Source organism: Leptodactylus fuscus, chromosome 6, assembly GCF_031893055.1.
Source record: "Leptodactylus fuscus isolate aLepFus1 chromosome 6, aLepFus1.hap2, whole genome shotgun sequence".
NCBI lineage: Eukaryota > Metazoa > Chordata > Amphibia > Anura > Leptodactylidae > Leptodactylus > Leptodactylus fuscus.
This window is the reverse complement of record NC_134270.1, coordinates 170313961-170334061: the sequence shown is the minus strand read 5'-3', so window position 1 is coordinate 170334061 and position 20101 is coordinate 170313961. Positions and strand designations below refer to the sequence as shown.

General features: G+C 43.1%; 2 protein-coding genes across 2 annotated transcripts in view; both read left to right on the top strand.

The window, feature by feature from the left end:
* Positions 1-245: 245 nt before the first annotated feature.
* LOC142210140 (phospholipase A2 inhibitor NAI-like) lies at positions 246-12150 on the top strand. Its single transcript, XM_075279167.1, has 9 exons — positions 246-301; positions 2598-2714; positions 3004-3153; positions 3231-3374; positions 4961-5140; positions 8221-8252; positions 9329-9562; positions 12028-12088; positions 12146-12150. Exons 1-9 carry the CDS (start codon positions 259-261, stop codon positions 12148-12150), a joined length of 966 nt encoding a protein of 321 aa, XP_075135268.1. The 5' UTR covers positions 246-258.
* Positions 12151-12158: 8 nt separating this feature from the next.
* The window catches only part of LOC142210139 (uncharacterized), a 16441-nt gene continuing 8498 nt past the window's right edge, over positions 12159-20101 (top strand). The window contains exons 1-7 of the mRNA XM_075279166.1: positions 12159-12284; positions 14083-14202; positions 15879-16025; positions 16555-16674; positions 18533-18679; positions 18982-19122; positions 19388-19495. Coding sequence (XP_075135267.1) covers positions 12236-12284; positions 14083-14202; positions 15879-16025; positions 16555-16674; positions 18533-18679; positions 18982-19122; positions 19388-19495 — 832 coding nt within the window. The 5' untranslated portion in view covers positions 12159-12235. The remainder of the gene's footprint in view (positions 12285-14082; positions 14203-15878; positions 16026-16554; positions 16675-18532; positions 18680-18981; positions 19123-19387; positions 19496-20101) is intronic.

Below are 20101 nucleotides of genomic sequence, written 5' to 3'. Positions count from 1 at the left end.
TCTTGTTTTTTTGGCCTGAAGACAAACACACCCTCCGTAGACTGACGTCTGGGTCCTTTGTATAGTACATAGCTGAGATGTTACAGGTGAGAACTGTCCTCTTTGCGGCGGCACCCCTGGGAAACATTTCGTGTGTTGTTAGTCATGACTGATGTCACCGTCAGGGTCTTCCGGCTCCTCCACGCCTAAACTGCCCCTTATCAATCCCGAGGATATGACAAACTAGCAGCCTGCAGTCGGCCGTCCCCAGTTCTCAAGATGTTTTTGCTCATCTTGTCTCTCTTCTCTCTCGTAACTTATGGTAAGTCGTACATTTACATGTTCGTGAGAATCCAATGTGTTATAAACCAGGGGGCTGTTATGGGCAGATTTGGGATTTATTCATTTTTAGTGGCGTTTGTTAAAGTCTCATAGATTTTGGTCTCCAGATGGTGACGCTGGTTCCCCTGCAATTGTATCTTCGTATCTGATGATTTAGTCTTCCTTCTCTTTGCCATAAAGATCAGAGGTATAGATAGGAATATATTTGAAGAAAAGAATTGGATGCTAAGGTGTAGGCATAACGGTGACGTTGGAAAAGTTGGGTAGTGCCACACGTCACCCAGCTTAAAATTAGGAAACAGAATAGGTTTTGGCTGACAGTAATGGAATTGGCTTGGAGATGTGACATAGCAATGGAGTCATTAGTCACAACTTGGCGCTACGATAGTTTAGTCCTTATTCAGACCACTTTTTATTTTCTCATCCAATGATAACCTGCCAAGATTTGGGTCATTATCATTCTGAGACTTGGATCCACAAATCCTGCTTAATATCTGGTTGTTTTTATGTTGCAATGTTAAGGCTTTTCCCTCGGACCCTACAACATGCATGTTCATCTAACTTAAAGGGGTGTTCTGGAAAGTGGTATTTACTGAATGCCCGGGGTCTCTGTTGAACTTCCAGGTGGGTTCTGATACCAGGTCCCCGGACCAGAACCAACACCTGCACAACAGTATTAGGAGTATATGGGGCTGGCTTTACTATTCCAATGATGTAACGACCACCCCTATGATATAGGTATTATCATAGAACGTAGAGTTCTGGGTGCAGATTCTGATCACATGACCCAGAGATGGAATCTGATATCTAATATTCAATACATAAAGAACCAGCCAAGAAGTAGTAAAGAGTCCTTCAATAAACCCTAGGTTTACACCTCCGCTTGGGTTTCCACTTGGGAACCCGAAAAATGGAAACTCAGTCCGATTAAAAACCAAGTAAACCTACAGACCCAACAGACTATAATGGGGTTCACTGGGTTTCCACCAAAAAATGTGGAGGGATAAGAAACAGAATGGATGACGGAATCCCCCAACGGAAACCGAGCGCAGGCGTGAATCCAGCCTTAACATGTTAATGGGGTTGTCCACCTCTGTAATATTGATGGCTTATCTTCCCCAAGATTAGCTATTCGGGGATGGCATGGCATCTCAGGAGCCACAATCGCTGTACATAGTGTAGCAGTGGCCTTAGGAACTGCACTGGGCCCTATAGACTTTACAGGAGAAGGCGGCAGTATCTATACCCACTGCTACATATGGAACAGCAAGTGAGCAACATGGCTCCTGGCATGTAAACAGCAGCCATCGTGGCAGTCAGGATACAAAGGTGGATATCTCTTTAAATGTATTACCTCCTTAATACACATTGAACATGTGAGACAATTAAAAATAAGGAAAAATATTATAGTGGAGGTGATATTGGTTTTCTTAGTGGTCTGGGGTAATAAAGGGACTTCTGCCCCCTTCTGTGATGGTCTAAAGTAGTGGAGACGATATTTGGGGTACAGGTAGTTAAAGGGATTCTGTTTATACCCTTGGTGGACCTATAGTGCAGGTCAAAACTTGGTGGTCTACTGGTGGTTTACTGGTGGCCTTCTGGTGGTCTACTAGTGGCATACTGGTTGTCTACTAGTGGCCTACTGGTGGTCTACTGGTGGCCTACTGCTGGTCTACTAGTGGTCTACTGGTTGTCTACTAGTGGCCTACTGGTGGCCTACTAGTTGTCTACTAGTGGCCTACTGGTGGTCTACTAGCGGCCTACTGGTGGTCTACTGGTTGTCTACTAGTGGCCTACTGGTGGTCTACTAGTGGCCTACTGGTGGTCTACTGGTTGTATACTAGTGGCCTACTGATGGTCTACTGGTTTCTTCACCTTCCCAGGATCCAACATTGACTCCAAGAAGCTGATTTTCAGGTCCGCTCTAGTATTTCACTCCATAAAGTCCAGACAAGGGCAAAGAATGAACTAAAACTGAATAGAATGAGCCAAAGATAAAGGAAATTCACAAAAGAAGGAAGCAGAGACTGTGCATTTCTGGGAATCATGGGTGACCTGTGTGTTGAACGATTGCCCCGTATTTTCAAAAAAATTTGGTTCTACCAAATATCTTTCCTGGATTTTAGAGCTAAGAAACAAAGCTATCCGAAAAATAACACAATGTAATAAAATGACACATCTTTTCAGTAGATGAGCCACTTCCAGAAGATCCTCTAGTACAATGGCGGGCCTCTTTGACCCTGTATTCTCATGTTGTCTCCTCGTTCTCTCCATAGGTGACTCCTTGTCTTGCATATCTTGCCATAATGGGAATGAAGCAACCTGCGTCGGTGGTAGTGTGGTCTGTCCTGAGAACTACCAGTGCTTGTCTCTCTACATGGAAATTACCATAAGTAAGTGTAATCTTAAGTAACTTCATGAAAATTTAACCCTTGGAATTACCAAAGGAAAAAAAAATCCTAGTAAAAAATTCCTAGTAAAATTGTACACAATTTTTCTGATAACCATGAATAATTTTCATTCTGACCACTAGATGTCAGCACATTCACTGCACCTACACCATGACCTCTCGCTCTATGACTTGCTGCAAAGAGGATGCCATAACTGATAGACAAAGATTCACATGATTCGACTGACATTATATTTTGGCAATAAAACTGAGTTCGATATTTTTTTTTTTAGATGGATCCACTGCAAAAAACTTCTTCAGATCTTGTGCCCCCGTGAATCATTGCAACATGACAGGAAGCAGTAGTTTTCCAGATGGTACATTAAATATGGCTGCCACCTGCTGTACGGTACAGGATCGGTGTACGCCCAGTGCGCCACTATGTAAGTCGGGATAATGGTGGGTACATGATCTTGGTCTGACAACAAATAAAATGTTATATCTTTGGTTTTATTTGAAGTGGCCACTACTAATAACACTGTGCCCAATGGAGTGGTGTGCCGGCAGTGCCAGTCTATCAACAGTGACCAGTGTAACACCCAGAATACCAAGCAGTGTTATGGAAATGAGAACATGTGTATCCGCCTAGACACAACCACGACAGGTAAGTCATAGAATTATCATCGATATTCCAGTGAGGGAGGCTTCTGTGTCAGTAATATAATTGCTCCTCATGGGTGGGGCCTTACTGACAGATCTATTTTAATAGGGTCGTCCTGGCTTAACACACGCCCCTTAAGGTTCTTACTTGCTTAAAAACGTATAGACACACCAAAATGTGTCTTTTTGTATATGGTAAGTTGGAAAAATGTTTTTGGAGAACGGTCTTTGCAATTTTTTTTTATTCTGATTTTTGACTTTGAAATAGCAAAGACTATTCAAGAAACAGAGGTTGTTGTCAATATTACGAAAAATGAAAATTATATTTTGGAAACAATTTTGTTATGACTTATCTAATCATTTTAACCACTTCAGTACCAGGCCAATTTGTGGTCCAATATATATATATTAAAAACGTTTTTTTAAAAAAATGTAAATAAAATAATAATATTAATAAAAAAAAATACGCTAATATATATATATATATATATATATATATATATATTTTTTTATTATTTTTTTTTTTTCAGATTGTGTCCCCATAAGGTGATAAGAGACCTTTGGGGACATTTGATCCCTTTTTTTTTCTGTACTGGAGGCTGATTTCCCCTATAACTGCGACTGGTACATTTAGCCTCAGTTGCAGGAGGAATCCAGCCTCCTGCACACTGTATACACAGCTTACTGAGCTGATCTGGGGTCCTGTAGGACCCAGCAGCTCTTGCAAGACTCTGCTCCCGGCGGATCACGTGACCGCCGGGTCAGAGGGCAGCTGAATCATGGCAGCGTCCATAGCTGTGTATACAGCACTCATTGAAATCTGTATACACAGTGATCGAGATGGCAGGGGAGGTAATAAATCTTCCCTGCCATCTCTCTGGGAGCTCCGGCTAAAGTTACAGCCGGCTCCCAGCTTCAGCAGCTGCACGATCTCTGTGCAGCTACTGTGTTCTGACTGGATGTACCGGTACGTCCTGTCAGAACTAGGCAACCACTTCCCGGACGTATATAGTCTATGGGCGGTCCGGAAGTGGTTAAAATTCTCTTGCAAACTGGGGCTTCAGCTCATAGGCAGAACAATGTGTCTCCATGGCAGCAGAATACAAACAAGCTCAGCGTAGTCTGAGCCTAGATTCTTTCTATTTTCATCTGTCTCTGACTTATTGCTAAGGTTCACTTTGTAGCTCACGCTAGGTTCACACCTGTGTTCGGGTTTCCATTCATGGGGTCCACTTGGCGACTATAATGACTATATAATGGGGTCTGTCGATTTACCGCCCAATTTCGCCCATTTTTAAAGTGGAATGTGGGACGGAAACCCTGAGCGGAGACACAACTCACGTGGGCACCTAGCCTTACGAAGAAGCATGATGGGGAAGATGTTTGTAGCCTGTTGTGTGGGAGACACGTAGGTCTGTAGAGGAGCTGTATACACCAATGGTGAGGGGCAATTGGCCAACGACTTTGGAAAAGTTGCTTTATTTTTGTTTTACAAAAACGGTTACAAAAATATTCCGACCCTTTAAGGGATTACCAGCGTCTATGGAATGTTCTTTCGCCTTCATTGTAACGAATATTTTCTTTTTACAGCGTATGAAACATCCGCATTGGCGTTTCGAGGCTGTGCCACCCGAAGTGTCTGTGACGTCAAACAACAATTGTTCAAGACCAGTCAGCTGACGGCAGCCTACAACTATATCTGTACGAGCGCAGCCGCCGGGTTCCAATACAGTGCCGCGCTTCTGTTCACTTTTTCTGCTTTACACCTACGTTATATTTTTTAAACTATTGTCAAAATTTGTAAAATTGTTAATATATTTATGCTTGTAATACATGTAATGTAAGTCATCTCGGGAATTCAGGACCTTTGTACAGATGTAGAAAAGTTTAAAGTGAAGAAGATCTTTACCTACATTGTGACATAGTTGGAATTTCTACTCTAGCCCTCACCCTTCCTGAACAATCATTTCTGTTAATTTCAGCACAATCATACTGCCAAGTGGGTGGTCTTAGACCAGAACGGAAGGACAGGGACCGCCCATCTGACAGCAGAGAACATAACTGTGATTAAACTAACAGCATTGATTGCTCTGGAATTGTGGGGGCTAGAGAAAAAACTTCTATTATGCCAGAATTGGAAGAGTAGTGCCTAATAAAGGATACAAAGAGTTGGAGTACTTGGAGGTAGAGAAAGGTCCTCTTTAACTTGATAACTTGCTGCGATGTGATACGTTAAGTGTCAAGTTAAACTTTGCTCCACCTGTGCTTAACTGGATTCTTTGCTTTCTGTCAACGTATGAAACTTGGAAAGTGGAAAGCATCCAGATAAAGGGCACATTAGGAGCTCTGATGCGACTGTGTGGCCCCTCCTGGGTTTATAAAATGAACATTTTCATTTAACAATGGCAGCAGAGTCATCTTGACTTTCTGTAATAGGATAACTTGCTGCAGTGAGATAGATCACAGAAAACAACAAAAGCCATTGGAAAGTGTTTAGAAAAACTGAGCTAGCAGTCTGTGCCACAGTGTTGTCAACGCATTATGTGTGATTTTGAACTTTGCTATTTGTATCTTAAAAGTCTTGTTTTATGTGTGTGATATGGTTTGTCTAGTAAAGTTTATGGAGATCCCGTATGTTTATATGGTATTAAACTTTGTATTTTTATTAAAACTGTCTCTTGTATTGTTAGCTACTAGAGATGAGCGAACGCCGTTCACAATCGAATACAAGGCCGCATTCGCAGTAAAAATTTGTGTCCCCTCCCACCTTCCCTGGCACGTTTTTTGCACCAATAACTGTGTAGAGGAGGTGGGACAGGAACTACGACAACGGAGGCAGTGAAAAAAATTGAAAAAACCCATTGGCTGCCGAAAACATGTGACCTCCCATTCATAAGAACGGCTGCCACCCTATTCGCCATTTTAGCGGTCAGAGGTAGGGAGAGAAAGACATCTGCTGAGGGCTAGATAGTGATTAGCTTCAGATAGGCAGGGAAGAACTAAAGAAGAACACCAACAGCTCTTCTCAGAGCTATACACTGTAGGGACATCAGTCCAGCTTTCCCTGGATGGTGGAAAACAGGGATACAGAACAGATACAAGTTCATATATAGCGGAGAAACAGCTTTCATTTTTGGCTGTCCGCACACAGAATAGCTGGAATACACATCAGTGACTAGTTCATATCGCTGGAAAAAGCCTTGAATTTTTGGGGGGCCTGAAAAAATGCAGCAATCCACTGCATTTCCAAGTTCATATACCTGATAAAAACCTTGAATTTTTGGGGGGCCTGAAAAATAGCAGCAATCCACTGCATTTCCAAGTTTATATACCTGATAAAAACCTTGCATTTTGCTGTTAATTGAAAAATTTCAGCAATTCACTGCATTTCCAAGTTCATATAGCTGATGAAAACCTTGCATTTTGGGGGGGCTGAAAAATTGCAGCAATTCACTGCATTTCCAAGTTCATATAGCTGATAAAAACCTTGCATTTTGGGGGGCCTGAAAAATTGCAGCAATTCACTGCATTTCCAAATTCATATAGAGCTGGTAAACAGCTTTTCTTTGTGGTGTATAGACCATCAAAAAGGGTATAGTATGGAGATGCCATTTAGTTATTGGACATCGACTGTCCCATTCATCTCAGGGAGGAAGTCCAGCCTGGACAGCAGCATTGATAACAGAGTATTTTGGTCAGGGTCTTGAGGCCGTATTCACCTCAAGCTTTCAGTCGCGGCTACCCGGTTTTTTGATCGGAACCTGAGGCGGCCTCCTGGTCATCTAATAGAAGTGCAGGAACCCCACAATATACTGCAATATCGTAATGATGTAGTATATTGTATCACAGTTCTGATCCCCTATGATTGAAACTGTGGTTTCATCAAGATAAGGAGGGTCACTTAAATGTGGCAAGATAAACCACATTAAAGGGGTTGTCTCATGAACACAATTGCCAATTAGACAATTATTCAAATTACTTTATTACTTTGGTTAAAGGGGCTCTATCAGCAAAATCAGCAAAATGTTCCACTGATAATCTGTATGTTGGAGAGACCGGACAGCAGCTTAGAATGCGGATGAACTCACATCACCATACAATTAAAGAACAAAGAATGGACCTTCCCGTATCAAAACATTTCTGCAATGAGGATCATAATATCACCGATCACATGAAAGTTTTGATTTTAGGAGGGAATTTCAGATCAAAGAGAGAACGACGCATTCATGAGTGTAAATTCATGACCCTGCTTCAAACACTGGAGTGTGGATTGAATTTGTCACATGGTTTTATGTCACTTTACAGGAACCTGTGAACTGATAAGGACCTGTAAGTGTTTACATTGTCTCTACCAATTACTAACACCCCCCCCCCCTTCCTCCTGGAATTCTTTCCCTATGTGCCCTCTTTGTATATAAATCTGCTCCTTCAGAAATGTTTTAAATTTACTTGAGAAAGGAGCCGAAGCGTTCCGAAATGTCGTAATTTGTCATCATTATGAGTTAGCCATTAAAAAGGTATCAACTACTGAAGATTAGCTCATGGTAATAGAATCCACTGGTGGTCAGAATGTATAGCACTGTACATGTCATTCTAGTGAGGCTCTGTTAGTTTTGTATTTCCACTAGAATACAGTACAGCTTCTGCTGTATCCTCAGATAATGAAGCTTGGAGATGCCATTTAGTTATTGGACAAAGACTGTCCCATTCATCTCAGCCTGGAAGCAGCATTGATAAGAGAAAGCGGTAGACACACCAATACAGACTCTGTACTGTTCCATCCTGGACAATCAAACTTATTTCAGTTCCTTATGTAAGTGCTTATTTAATGGCTTCTCTGTATTCTGCAGAGTCTGTAGCAGAATGTCTACCTCTTATTGTTGTAAGCGCTGATGTCCATATTGAGCATAGCCTGTGTCCAGCCTATATGATATCTTTGTTATTTTCACTGAGGATACAGCAGAAGCTGTACTGTATCCTACTGGGCATCCATGCCTAACAGAGCATCACTAGAATGATATGCACAAACCTATACATTTTGAACACAGGGGTGCCAATACTAACAAATAATTGCAATATTTTTTGCAAGGAAACCTCTTTTTTAATAACAGTACAAAGTTGCTATGAAATGAATGGATATTCAGGTTACATGTTGCCATTTATGCTTTAAGGAAGCTAGACCTGGGGTCATCATGGCTCCAACCTTTCTTGGGCTGTCTTGGTAAGAACCTCAGTGTCCACGAGGTCGTCCTGACTCCAGTCATTATGTGTCTTCTACTGCTGAGATGGCTCTTCTAGAAGCTAAGAGTAATGTTCACGACATTGTCAGATCTTTCCAGATAGTTCTACAATAAACCTTATATCTCCAAATGTCAAGATATTGTCACCACCTCTGCTGGTCTTCTTCTTCTTCCAATATGTCTATTGGTTTGAAGTTTTTCCTTGACTAATCTGAAGCTTTTAGTGAATGATCTGCTCGGTGATGTAGAATATCTCCACCATAAAACGGCACATTTTATCTTTACAGGTTGCAGTTATTTCTCCTTTTGTACAAAACATAACCAGCCCAGACCAGAAATTCTGTGACTACCATTAAGATTCTTTCCTATATTTCCCATATTGCAAGAACTTTGGCTACAGCCGACCACTAGGTCGCCATTGATTTTGTCCTATGCAAGTAAAGGACTGTGTTCTGAACCGTCCTGTTTGGTAGACATTAAAGTATCAAAATGAAATGTATCCACGTGACTTTTTGTAAAAAAATTGAGTTTAGCTAATCCCGTGATTTTTGGGATTTACCACCCAGGGACTGTTATTATACCCTGGAGTGTTTTCAGACCTCAGAGCATAACAAATAGAGGACCAGGGGAGATGCATAGAAAGTACAAATAAAAAGAGAGGTACTCACTTCTCCTCGTCATCTGGTCTTCTTTACCGGCATTTGTCCTTTACTTGTAGGCCCTGGTCTTTCGGTGTCACAGATGGTCTGTGATTGAGCGTCAAGGGTCACATGGAGCGCCAACTTCAGGATACTGGGGGAAATTGGCGTCTAGTGTAAAGATGTTGAGGCACCCTACACGTCTCAGCAGTCCCCCATGGTCAACAATCCCACCAAGGAAGCTTGAAGAGACCCGAGGAGATCCAAGGATGACTGTGGTAGAACATTGGACTTTACAGGGGAATCCAGGAGAGGTGAGGGAAGGAGAGTATCAGGGTTTATGTATTGAATAATTTTTGTATGTATTGAATAACTTTTCTATATCATTTATCTAACATTCATCCAGATAGCAAAAACTTTAAAAAGCGATCCAGGCTAGCCTGGGGGAGGTGAAAAAAAAAATACTGATCTGTCCTCGATGGTCCAGTGTCCTCCTAGGACGGTCCGGTCGGCTGTCTTGTTGTTGATAAATTTCTCACTGTGATGTTCCGGATCCCTTCTGCTGAGGCCGCTGATAGGCCATAGCGGTCAGGTGCCATAGTGTCCTCAGGAAGAGAACCGGGCATGTCACAAATAGTGACGCCCTTGTTTCTCTTCTTGAGGCCGCTTATTGGTCTCCACTGTCAAATGCGTCGGATACTGATCTGAGTAGTTTATAGATGTGTTCACCCTTACGTTAGCTCAAATTTGGATAAATACTCCAAATTTTCATGGAATTAAGTCCATAGAATATTACAACCTGCTAACAAAACCCTGAAATTCACAAAAAAGCTATGGACACATATAAACACACGTAGCACTTCACTTTGTGACACAATGTCACAAAATAGTATTGTATTATATTGAAATGCTGTCTCACACATCTCTGGACGTAGCCATCCAGAAGACCAAGAGGTAAGAAGGAACCTTATGTATCAACTTTTCCCAGTCTTTGGATTTATGTTGGGCTGAATGTAGATTTTCACAAGGGGAGCCAACAGGGTCATTTCAATATTATTAAAGGGAAGGGTCAGTAGAGTCATCTTATTATATATCTAATAATGGGGGCAGCTCTGTGGTACTGCTGGCTAGTATAATATTTTTCACTTCCTGGGGACTCTATTAGCCTGTGAACACTTTACTGACTATAAAAGGAGATTTCCAGGCCAAAATGATTGATGATCATATTCTACAGTCATCAATATTAGATCTGTGATGTCCGACTTCAGACACCCCTACTGATCAGCTTTTGTCAGGTTACTGCAGCTTAACTCCTATTCAAGAGCTGTCGTAACCTGTTTTGGCCACTACATGGAGAGCACAGCTGTCTGCTTCCTGCTCCATTCTCTGTGCATCAGCTGCTAGGAACAGCTGATCAGTGGGGGTCTTTGGTGTTGGACCACCACAGATCTGATACTGATATCCTTAGGGTGGATCATGAATCATTTTAGCCTGGAAAATTCCTTTAACTCCTAACAATTACAGCTGTCTTAAAGCAACCTTGCTGCCCAGCCGATCATATAATACAGAATGGAAGTGTTTTTCTTCAATGTGACTACCCCAATTTCGATTTTTGGAAAAGTTCACTGCAAGTAGAAAAACAAGACCTGACAAACTCATCTCTGATTCATGTGTACTTAGCTGAAAATAGAAGACTCAATGTTTTCATGAAATGTGAAACTTAACTTCTATCTGAATTGATGTCAAAACATTTCCGTACATGGCCCCGGGGGGTTACAATGTCAGTGATGTAAATCAATTGACAGTAGAACTAGTTCCACATTCCTTGACCGTACTGTAGTCAGACAGATCATCTTGTCATAGTCGTAAACCATGAAGGAACAAATCTTCACAGTCATCTAGGTGGAACTATAATATAAAAAGTGTCCAAGGTCAACCACTAAGTCCATCTGCTCCATAGGTGTCCCCTTTTTTACCCGAACACATTTTGCTATGGATCCCCTATGAAAACTTTCAACCAATAGAGGACCCAAATATTAGCAGCACCCAAACTTCTAATGTCAACCCATTGGAAGAGTACCGTCCTCTACTGCTTCTCACAATGGGTTAAAAAAGTGAACGACCATCGTAGGATGGAGGAGTTAGTTCACTGGAACTACATGTCCAGATTGACCTTCCTAAAAACGTGGACACCATGGTCATCCATTAGGCAGACCCTCACACGACAACAGATTCTCTTTGACTCATACATTTAATTTCCCATCAGCATGAACCTGCCTACTCCATACATTATTGACCAGTCTCCTCGCTCTATCATTTCCGTTGAGATCCCATAGACCCCCCATTTTTTCCTTTATGCTCCCTAACATAATAACCTCTATGTTTTACGATTGTTCTTCCCTCGGTTTCTCACAAACTCGTTCTCTTCTTCCCACCCTTCTACCCCATCTCCGTTTCCTATCCAATGGCCGAAACTATTTCCGGTCCCCTCTTCCCTCTTCTACCCCCACCTAGGTTTCCCTTATCCCACCCCTTCCAACCTCACCCTTCCTCCACCGCCCTTCCCCATGTCACATATGATTTTTTAACTTTTTTCAGCTGTAACTTTGTCTATCTTGACGTAAGCCTTATCCAATTCAATGCTTAGCATGTAGCACAGATTTTTGACGGTAGAACCCAACAACTGACAAGCGCCCAACTAATAACGTAGGTATTATCAACCACAAATCTAGTTTTTGGGCACCGGTGACAAGCCTGATTGTGTTCTCTTTGTTTTAAGCTTAACATATCTACGTCTGAGAAACCCAACACTCCTTCTCCTTCTAGTGTAACACTGAAAGGTATGTGAGAAAAGGTTTGGCTCTTGGGTCACACCTACGTCTATTTTTGGCCTCCAGGGTAGATCTTCGCTGAATATTCAGGACTTGTAGGAAACATCTTCAGTATATGTCTGACCCAGAAAACCTTCTGCAGATAAGTGACTAGTGATGTTCTCAGCCTGGATCCTGTGTCTACTCTCTGCCCTGACACCCATCAGTAAGTATGAATAATGGACATGGGGCAAGGAGACTCTGGGTGACTCCATGGGGCCATATCGTAGAAGCAATGTCATAACTGTTGTAGATAACACTTTGTAATATCGTGATGAGTTGTGGCAGGCAAAAGAGATGTAGTAGATCTGCTACATTCTAAAAAAAACATTGGGACGGTCGTTCTCGAGACTTGGACTCTTTGCCCCCAACAGATCTAGACAAGTGTCCATTTGGTGTGATGGACATTCAGGGTCTCTGTACACCAGGTGACCTTCTGAGTGGACATTGCTTTGTATCAATGCTGTCACTCCCTGCCGATACTTGTCCACTGTGACCCTAGAAAGTGATAAAAGTGAGTGAATTAAATTTGTTATAGAAAATTGGAAAATTTTGGATTCCAAAGAATCCAAAACTACGTAGCTGGTTGCCATTTCAAGGGGGTCTTTTTATACTTCCAACAGAGGAAGTAAAAAAGTGGTTGTTAATTAGAGGACTGTCAATCTGCTTATCTGTCCCAGGTTATTGCAGGTGATGGACTTGGGGGTTCTGGCCATGTCAAGACCCCTGCGTCATATGATCAAAAGTGGCCTTCAGCCTTCGGGTTCTCTCTGCCTCCTGGGACTGCCCACCTCGCTGCATCCTTGTTATGTTCCATCAGACTTAGGTGGGCATAGCCTGTACTGGCTCGTTTTCTTTCTCTTAGTCCTGGTACACACTTGTCTTGGCCCTGCACGGCCCCAGGTCACTGCGCTCTTCTTTGTCTCCAGTTCATATTCTTTATCTAATGCTCACACTTTTTTCTCAATGGTAACGTCATCCTACTGGTCCAATAGATGTTTCCTCCATCTCCTTTCCTCTTGGCTGTCCAGATATGTGTGTTAGGATGATAAAGATTTTTCATACATTAATATTTTGTGATATTGTATCACAAAATGATATGCTATATGTGCCTATGTGCCGCCATCCGGTGTTTGTGTTGTGTATTGCATCCTGCAACTAACATATTGTGATGTTACTTTAAGGTTAGGTTAAAGGGTTTATCTAGGGCAGGGGTCCTCAAACTTTTTAAATAGTGGGCCGGAGGCAGAGCAAATCGCACAGACATCGGGAGCAGTGCCCTCCAATAGGTAAAGTGAAGTGCGCTCCATGGCCTGGCCCGAGCTCCCCAGGAGCTTCATTATAAATGCGTTGTCGGCAGGGCCAGACAGAAGTGCTTGGCGGGCTGCATGTGGCCCGCGGGCCGCAGTTTGAGGACTCCTGATCTAGGGCAAGGGTGGGCAATTAATTTTCCCATGGGGCCACATGAGAAATTGTAACGGTTCTAGAGGGCATGCACACAGTGGCAAATTTAGCTCCACCCACTTCTCCACCCATTCTCAATCATTTTTCCATGTGCCCCACAAATGCTGAATCCTCTTTCCTCCGTGGACCTGTCGTCAATGTAGAGAGCGGTCGGTGACATCAGCGAGAGTTGGAGGGGCCGCAGGAGATACTGAGGAATAAGACTTCTGGCCTCCCCAGCTGCCCTCCTTCGAGGGCCCAGGGTGTTTATTAGTAATAAAGACTATCCAGTAACATCCCTTTAAGGGTGGACACATCTGTACTTCCCAGTACAATACATCATATGGCACAACATTGTACCCCTACATTTCCCGACCTCAGCGCAGGGCTCCAGGGTAACAAAAACTGCAAGTGAGTAACCTCCGATCCTATAAGAAAACCATATTGTATAATGAACCGACATCCACAAAACCTGTCCTCGTAATTCGGCAGATCGGTGAATAATATTCTTATCTTTGCAGGTTATTCCCTGATGTGCACAAAATGCCGAGCGACAGATTCAGTGTCCTGCACCGGGGATAGCGTGACGTGTAAGGTGAATGAAACCTGTGTGTCCACGTATACCGAGGCCGTGAGCAGCAGTAAGTCCATGTGTGTATATACTGTACATACTGTGTGTATATATATACACTCACCGGCCACTTTATTAGGTACACCTGTCCAACTGCTCGTTAACACTTAATTTCTAATCAGCCAATCACATGGCGGTAACTCAGTGCATTTAGGCATGTAGACATGGTCAAGACAATCTCCTGCAGTTCAAACCGAGCATCAGTATGGGGAAGAAAGGTGATTTGAGTGCCTTTGAACGTGGCATGGTTGTTGGTGCCAGAAGGGCTGGTCTGAGTATTTCAGAAACTGCTGATCTACTGGGATTTTCACGCACAACCATCTCTAGGGTTTACAGAGAATGGTCCGAAAAAGAAAAAACATCCAGTGAGCGGCAGTTCTGTGGGCGGAAATGCGTTGTTGATGCCAGAGGTCAGAGGAGAATGGCCAGACTGGTTCGAGCTGATAGAAAGGCAACAGTGACTCAAATAGCCACCCGTTACAACCAAGGTAGCCAGAAGAGCATCTCTGAACGCCGCACAGTACGTCGAACTTTGAGGCAGATGGGCTACAGCAGCAGAAGACCACACCGGGTGCCACTCCTTTCAGCTAAGAACAGGAAACTGAGGCTACAATTTGCACAAGCTCATCGAAATTGGACAATTGAAGATTGGAAAAACGTTGCCTGGTCTGATGAGTCTCGATTTCTGCTGCGACATTCGGATGGTAGGGTCAGAATTTGGCGTCAACAACATGAAAGCATGGATCCATCCTGCCTTGTATCGGTAACGGTTCAGGCTGGTGGTGGTGGTGTCATGGTGTGGGGAATATTTTCTTGGCACTCTTTGGGCCCCTTGGTACCAATTGAGCATCGTTGCAACGCCAAAGCCTACCTGAGTATTGTTGCTGACCATGTCCATCCCTTTATGACCACAATGTACCCAACATCTGATGGCTACTTTCAGCAGGATAATGCAATGCCATGTCATAAAGCTGAAATCATCTCAGACTGGTTTCTTGAACATGACAATGAGTTCACTGTACTCCAATGGCCTCCACAGTCACCAGATCTCAATCCAATAGAGGAGCATCTTTGGGATGTGGTGGAACGGGAGATTCGCATCATGGATGTGCAGCCGACAAATCTGCGGCAACTGTGTGATGCCATCATGTCAATATGGACCAAAATCTCTGAGGAATGCTTCCAGCACCTTGTTGTATCTATGCCACGAAGAATTGAGGCAGTTCTGAAGGCAAAAGGGGGTCCAACCCGTTACTAGCATGGTGTACCTAATAAAGTGGCCGGTGAGTGTATGTGTGTATATGGTTGTATGGGGGGGCGTATCTATAGTGGGTTCAGAAGTAGAAGTTACCTTCAAGGGCCCCAAATCCTTCTATAGAACATGGATAACCATGGTAAGCAGTGGCCCCCGTATAATTGCATAGGGGCCCAGAGCTTCAAGTTACACCAATGGCTGTATACAGTATATTTATGAATGTGTGTATAGGTGTATGTACTGTATGTTTGCATTGGCACTAATGTGCAAAGGTTTTAGGCAGGTGTGGAATAAAGCTTCAAAGTAAGACTTCTTTCTTGTGTGTGTTGTATGAGTCCCAGAACGTCCATTGTCCATGATGTATTATGGTGACTCTTTGTTCACCCGTTCTATATGTGCCATAGTAAGTGACTCCTATATATTATATACAGGTGGTACAGTCTCCTCATTACTCATCCGCTCCTGTGCTCCGAGCACTCAGTGCAACGTAACAGGGAACGCCACGCTTCCTGATGGAAAGATCTGGGCGTTCACCTCCTGTTGTAATTCTGACAACTGTACATCCCCCATTGTCAAAGGTAAGTACCTGCCAGGACACAGAGAGGCCCATTTAATGGCGCCACATCCTTGTACCTCTGCGTTCCAAGTACAGCTGATAGAAATGTGACGTGACTAACCAAAGAAATGGCAGCCAGGACTACGACTACAATCAACTTTTTCATCCAGTTTCTCTCCACCCCGTCCGTCTGTCTAAATTGCAAGCAAGACTTTTACTTAAAATGAACGATCACATGACTGACCCTTATTATAGTCAATGAGGTCCTTTGGTGTCCGCTATTTGAGTAGTCCGTTTGTCAAGTCCACCCTATAACCCTATAAGCATCTCCTCCTCCATCTATACTACCTGTCACACAACCCTCTACGATATTGGTGTTGGCACATTATATGGATGGGGTAGTCCTGATGGGATGACCCTTTAACCCACCCCAATGGGTCTTCTCTTGGGGTCAGGTTCATCTCCCACCACCATTACTTTGTAATATTGTACAATGAGTCAATATCCTTGGCGTTCTTCAGCTGATTGACCATGACATTTACATTTTGCAGGTTATCTCCTGTTGTGCACGACGTGCAGGGGGACAAACTCAAGTACCTGCACCGGGGAGAGCGTGAAGTGTAAGAAAGACGAGACATGTCTGTCCTCCTATACAGAGACCACGTACAGCAGTAAGTTCTGTAGACAGTCCATGTGTATCTAGAAGTGTCCGATTTTACAAGGTACCGGCGCACGATTAGACGCCCGGTCTAACTTTACACCACTTATTAGTTGAAAGTTTCCAACAAAATTTGGCTAAGGGTAAGTTCACCCCTGCACCTGCATTCCAAATTCTGACATAAATTGGGCAGAAACCCATTGGAACGTATTATAGTCTATAGGGTCAGGGGGTTTCCAGGGGTGACCGCTTTTTAAGTGTATCGGGTTCCCATGCTTGTACTGCATACCTCCCAACTTTTGAAGAACCGAAAGAGGGACAAAATGTGCGGCGCGCATAGCGCGTCGTGGCAAATTTAGCCCCACCCACTTTGTGTTGACTCCGCCCATTCTCATTAATTTTTCATGTGCCCCCACACAGTATAATCCTCCTACAGTCACCCATAAATTATATGTCCCCCTCTATCTCTCCCCCAGTTTCATATGCACCCTTCATCTGCCCCCAGTTTCATGTCCCCCCTCCATCTCTGCCCCAGTTTCATGTCCCCTCCATCTCTGCCCCCAGATTCATGTCCCCTCCATCTCTGCCCCCAGATTCATGTCCCTCCATCTCTGCCCCCAGATTCATGTCCCCTCCATCTCTGCCCCCAGATTCATGTCCCCTCCATCTCTGCCCCCAGATTCATGTCCCTCCATCTCTGCCCCCAGATTCATGTCCCCTCCATCTCTGCCCCCAGATTCATGTCCCTCCATCTCTGCCCCCAGATTCATGTCCCCCCCATCTCTGCCCCCAGATTCATGTCCCTCCATCTCTGCCCCCAGATTCATGTCCTCTCCATCTCTGCCCCCAGATTCATGTCCTCTCCATCTCTGCCCCCAGATTCATGTCCTCTCCATCTCTGCCCCCAGATTCATGTCTCCACATCTCTGCCCCCAGATTCATGTCCCTCCATCTCTGCCCCCAGATTCATGTCCCCCCCATCTCTTCCCCCAGATTCATGTCCCCCCCATCTCTGCCCCCAGATTCATGTCCCCCCATCTCTGCCCCCAGATTCATGTCCTTTCCATCTCTGCCCCCAGATTCATGTCCTCTCCATCTCTGCCCCCAGATTCATGTCCTCTCCATCTCTGCCCCCAGATTCATGCCCTCTCCATCTCTGCCCCCAGATCCATGTCCTCTCCATCTCTGCCCCCAGATTCATGTCCTCTCCATCTCTGCCCCCAGTGTCATGCCGTCCTCTCCTTCATCTGCCCCCGGTTTCACGTTCCACCTCAGTGTACACATTACACTTACCTTCTCCTCGTTCCCCCGACGCTCTCTGCGCGCCTCTCTCTCTCACTCGCACACAGTTGTAGACACGATGTGACGTCATTGCATCGCGTCTACACAGCCAGTAGGCGGCGCGCAGCGGCAAAGCAAGGAGCTGATCTGTGGCAGCTCCTTGCTTTAGCCGCGTATGTGTTCAACTCAGATCTACGTCCTCTGGATGCAGTTCTGAGTTGAAATCGGGACATACCTCTCTCCAACCGGGACCGCGGGACACGTCACCGGAATCGTTAATGTCCTGCGGAAATCGGGACAGTTGGGATGTATGATACCGTACAGTATGTACTAAACTTATAGCTCTATTCATTCATGTCTCTTATTGCATTTATTGACTAAGCATCGACAGTTTAGGGAGAAAAAGTAAGTGACCCCTTGAATGTAAAACCTTATGGATCCTCCTAGATCCACAGTCACCTTCTGTGGCCAATATGGGCTGCACAATACCAAGGAGGACATTTTGGAGCATTCCTTAAGTACATGTTTTAGGTGACTGTATACATGATCTATACGTGCAGCAATGAGTAACTCCTGTATACTATATACAGATGGTACAACATCCTCAGAGCTCATCCGTTCCTGTGCTCCGAGCACCCGATGCAACATCAATGGGAGCATTAGTGCCCCTACTGGAAGGATCTGGAAGTTCTCCTCGTGTTGTAATTCTGACAACTGTACGTCCCCCATAAATACAGGTGAGTACCTACCTGCCCTTCATGTCATAGAGATCACACGGCCATAGCACGTATCCTTAAAGGACTTGTACAAAGTTTTGAAGTTTTACCCTATCGATAGAACCACAAATGGAGGTCAAGTCTTAGAAAATTTGTAACACTCTACAGAATTTTTAGTAACTTATATTTGTAAGAACGTTTAGCTTTTAATCATCTTTAGGTATATTTAGGTTTGTGGGAAAATCCCTTTAATTCTCTATCTATATATAAGGAATAGTTGTAAGTTCTTTATCCTGTACTTTGTATTTCCATCCCCATCGCAGCGCCAGCCTTCAGCTCCGAATCCAGCGGGGTGATCTGTCCTTCTTGCCAGGCGTCTGATACAGACTGGTGCTATACTGGCAATACTCTACCGTGTACTGGGGATAACAATGTCTGCGTCCTGTATACTACAATGACAGACGGTAAATCAGTCTTCTTTCTCATCTACTTTACACAAATCTATTCAATTTTTTTAGTAAAATATTGCAAATTCTATAGGGAAATAGTAAAATAATTCATAATATGGTAGATATCTACATTATACTGGCATGGTCCATATCACTATATATAGTATAATAATATATACATATATATATATATATATATATATATATATATATATATATATATTACACTGTAGGAAAAGAATGATTACAGTCACAGCTTATGCTTATTTTTTATATACAGGCAGAAAATCAGCGGTCCGAGGTTGTGCTTCAAAAAGTATCTGCGGCAGTCAAACATACAATATAAATGGAAGTGTCATCACATATGACTTGAACTGCACTTGTGGAGGTAATGGTGCCTTAATGTAAGGATAGATAGATAGATGGATGGATAGATAGGAGATGGATGGATAGATAGATAGATAGATAGATAGATAGATAGATAGATAGATAGGAGATAGATAGATACATACATACATAGATAGGAGATAGATAGATAGATAGATAGATAGATAGATAGATAGATAGATGATAGATAGATAGATAGATAGATAGATAGATGATAGATAGGTAGATAGATAGATAGATAGATAGATAGATAGATAGGAGATAGATAGATAGATAGATAGATAGATAGATAGATAGATAGGAGATAGATAGATAGATAGATAGATAGATAGATAGATAGATAGATTGTAGATAGATAGATAGATAGATAGATAGATAATTGATAGATAGATAGATAGATAGATAGATGATAGATAGATAGATAGATAGATAGATAGATAGATGATAGATAGATAGATAGATAGATAGATAGATAGATAGATAGATAGGAGATAGATAGATAGATAGATAGATAGATAGATAGATAGATAGGAGATAGATAGATAGATAGATAGATAGATAGGAGATCGATAGATCGATAGGAGATAGATAGATAGATAGATAGATA

Bases quoted from the DNA above. Each gene is read 5' to 3' on its own strand.
- LOC142210140 (XM_075279167.1), top strand. From the start codon at position 259: ATGTTTTTGCTCATCTTGTCTCTCTTCTCTCTCGTAACTTATG. The intron at 3,375-4,960 runs GTAAGTCATAGA...TTCTTTTTACAG, and splicing joins CCTAGACACAACCACGACAG to CGTATGAAACATCCGCATTG. The intron at 9,563-12,027 runs GTGAGGGAAGGA...CTTTGTTTTAAG, and splicing joins TACAGGGGAATCCAGGAGAG to CTTAACATATCTACGTCTGA.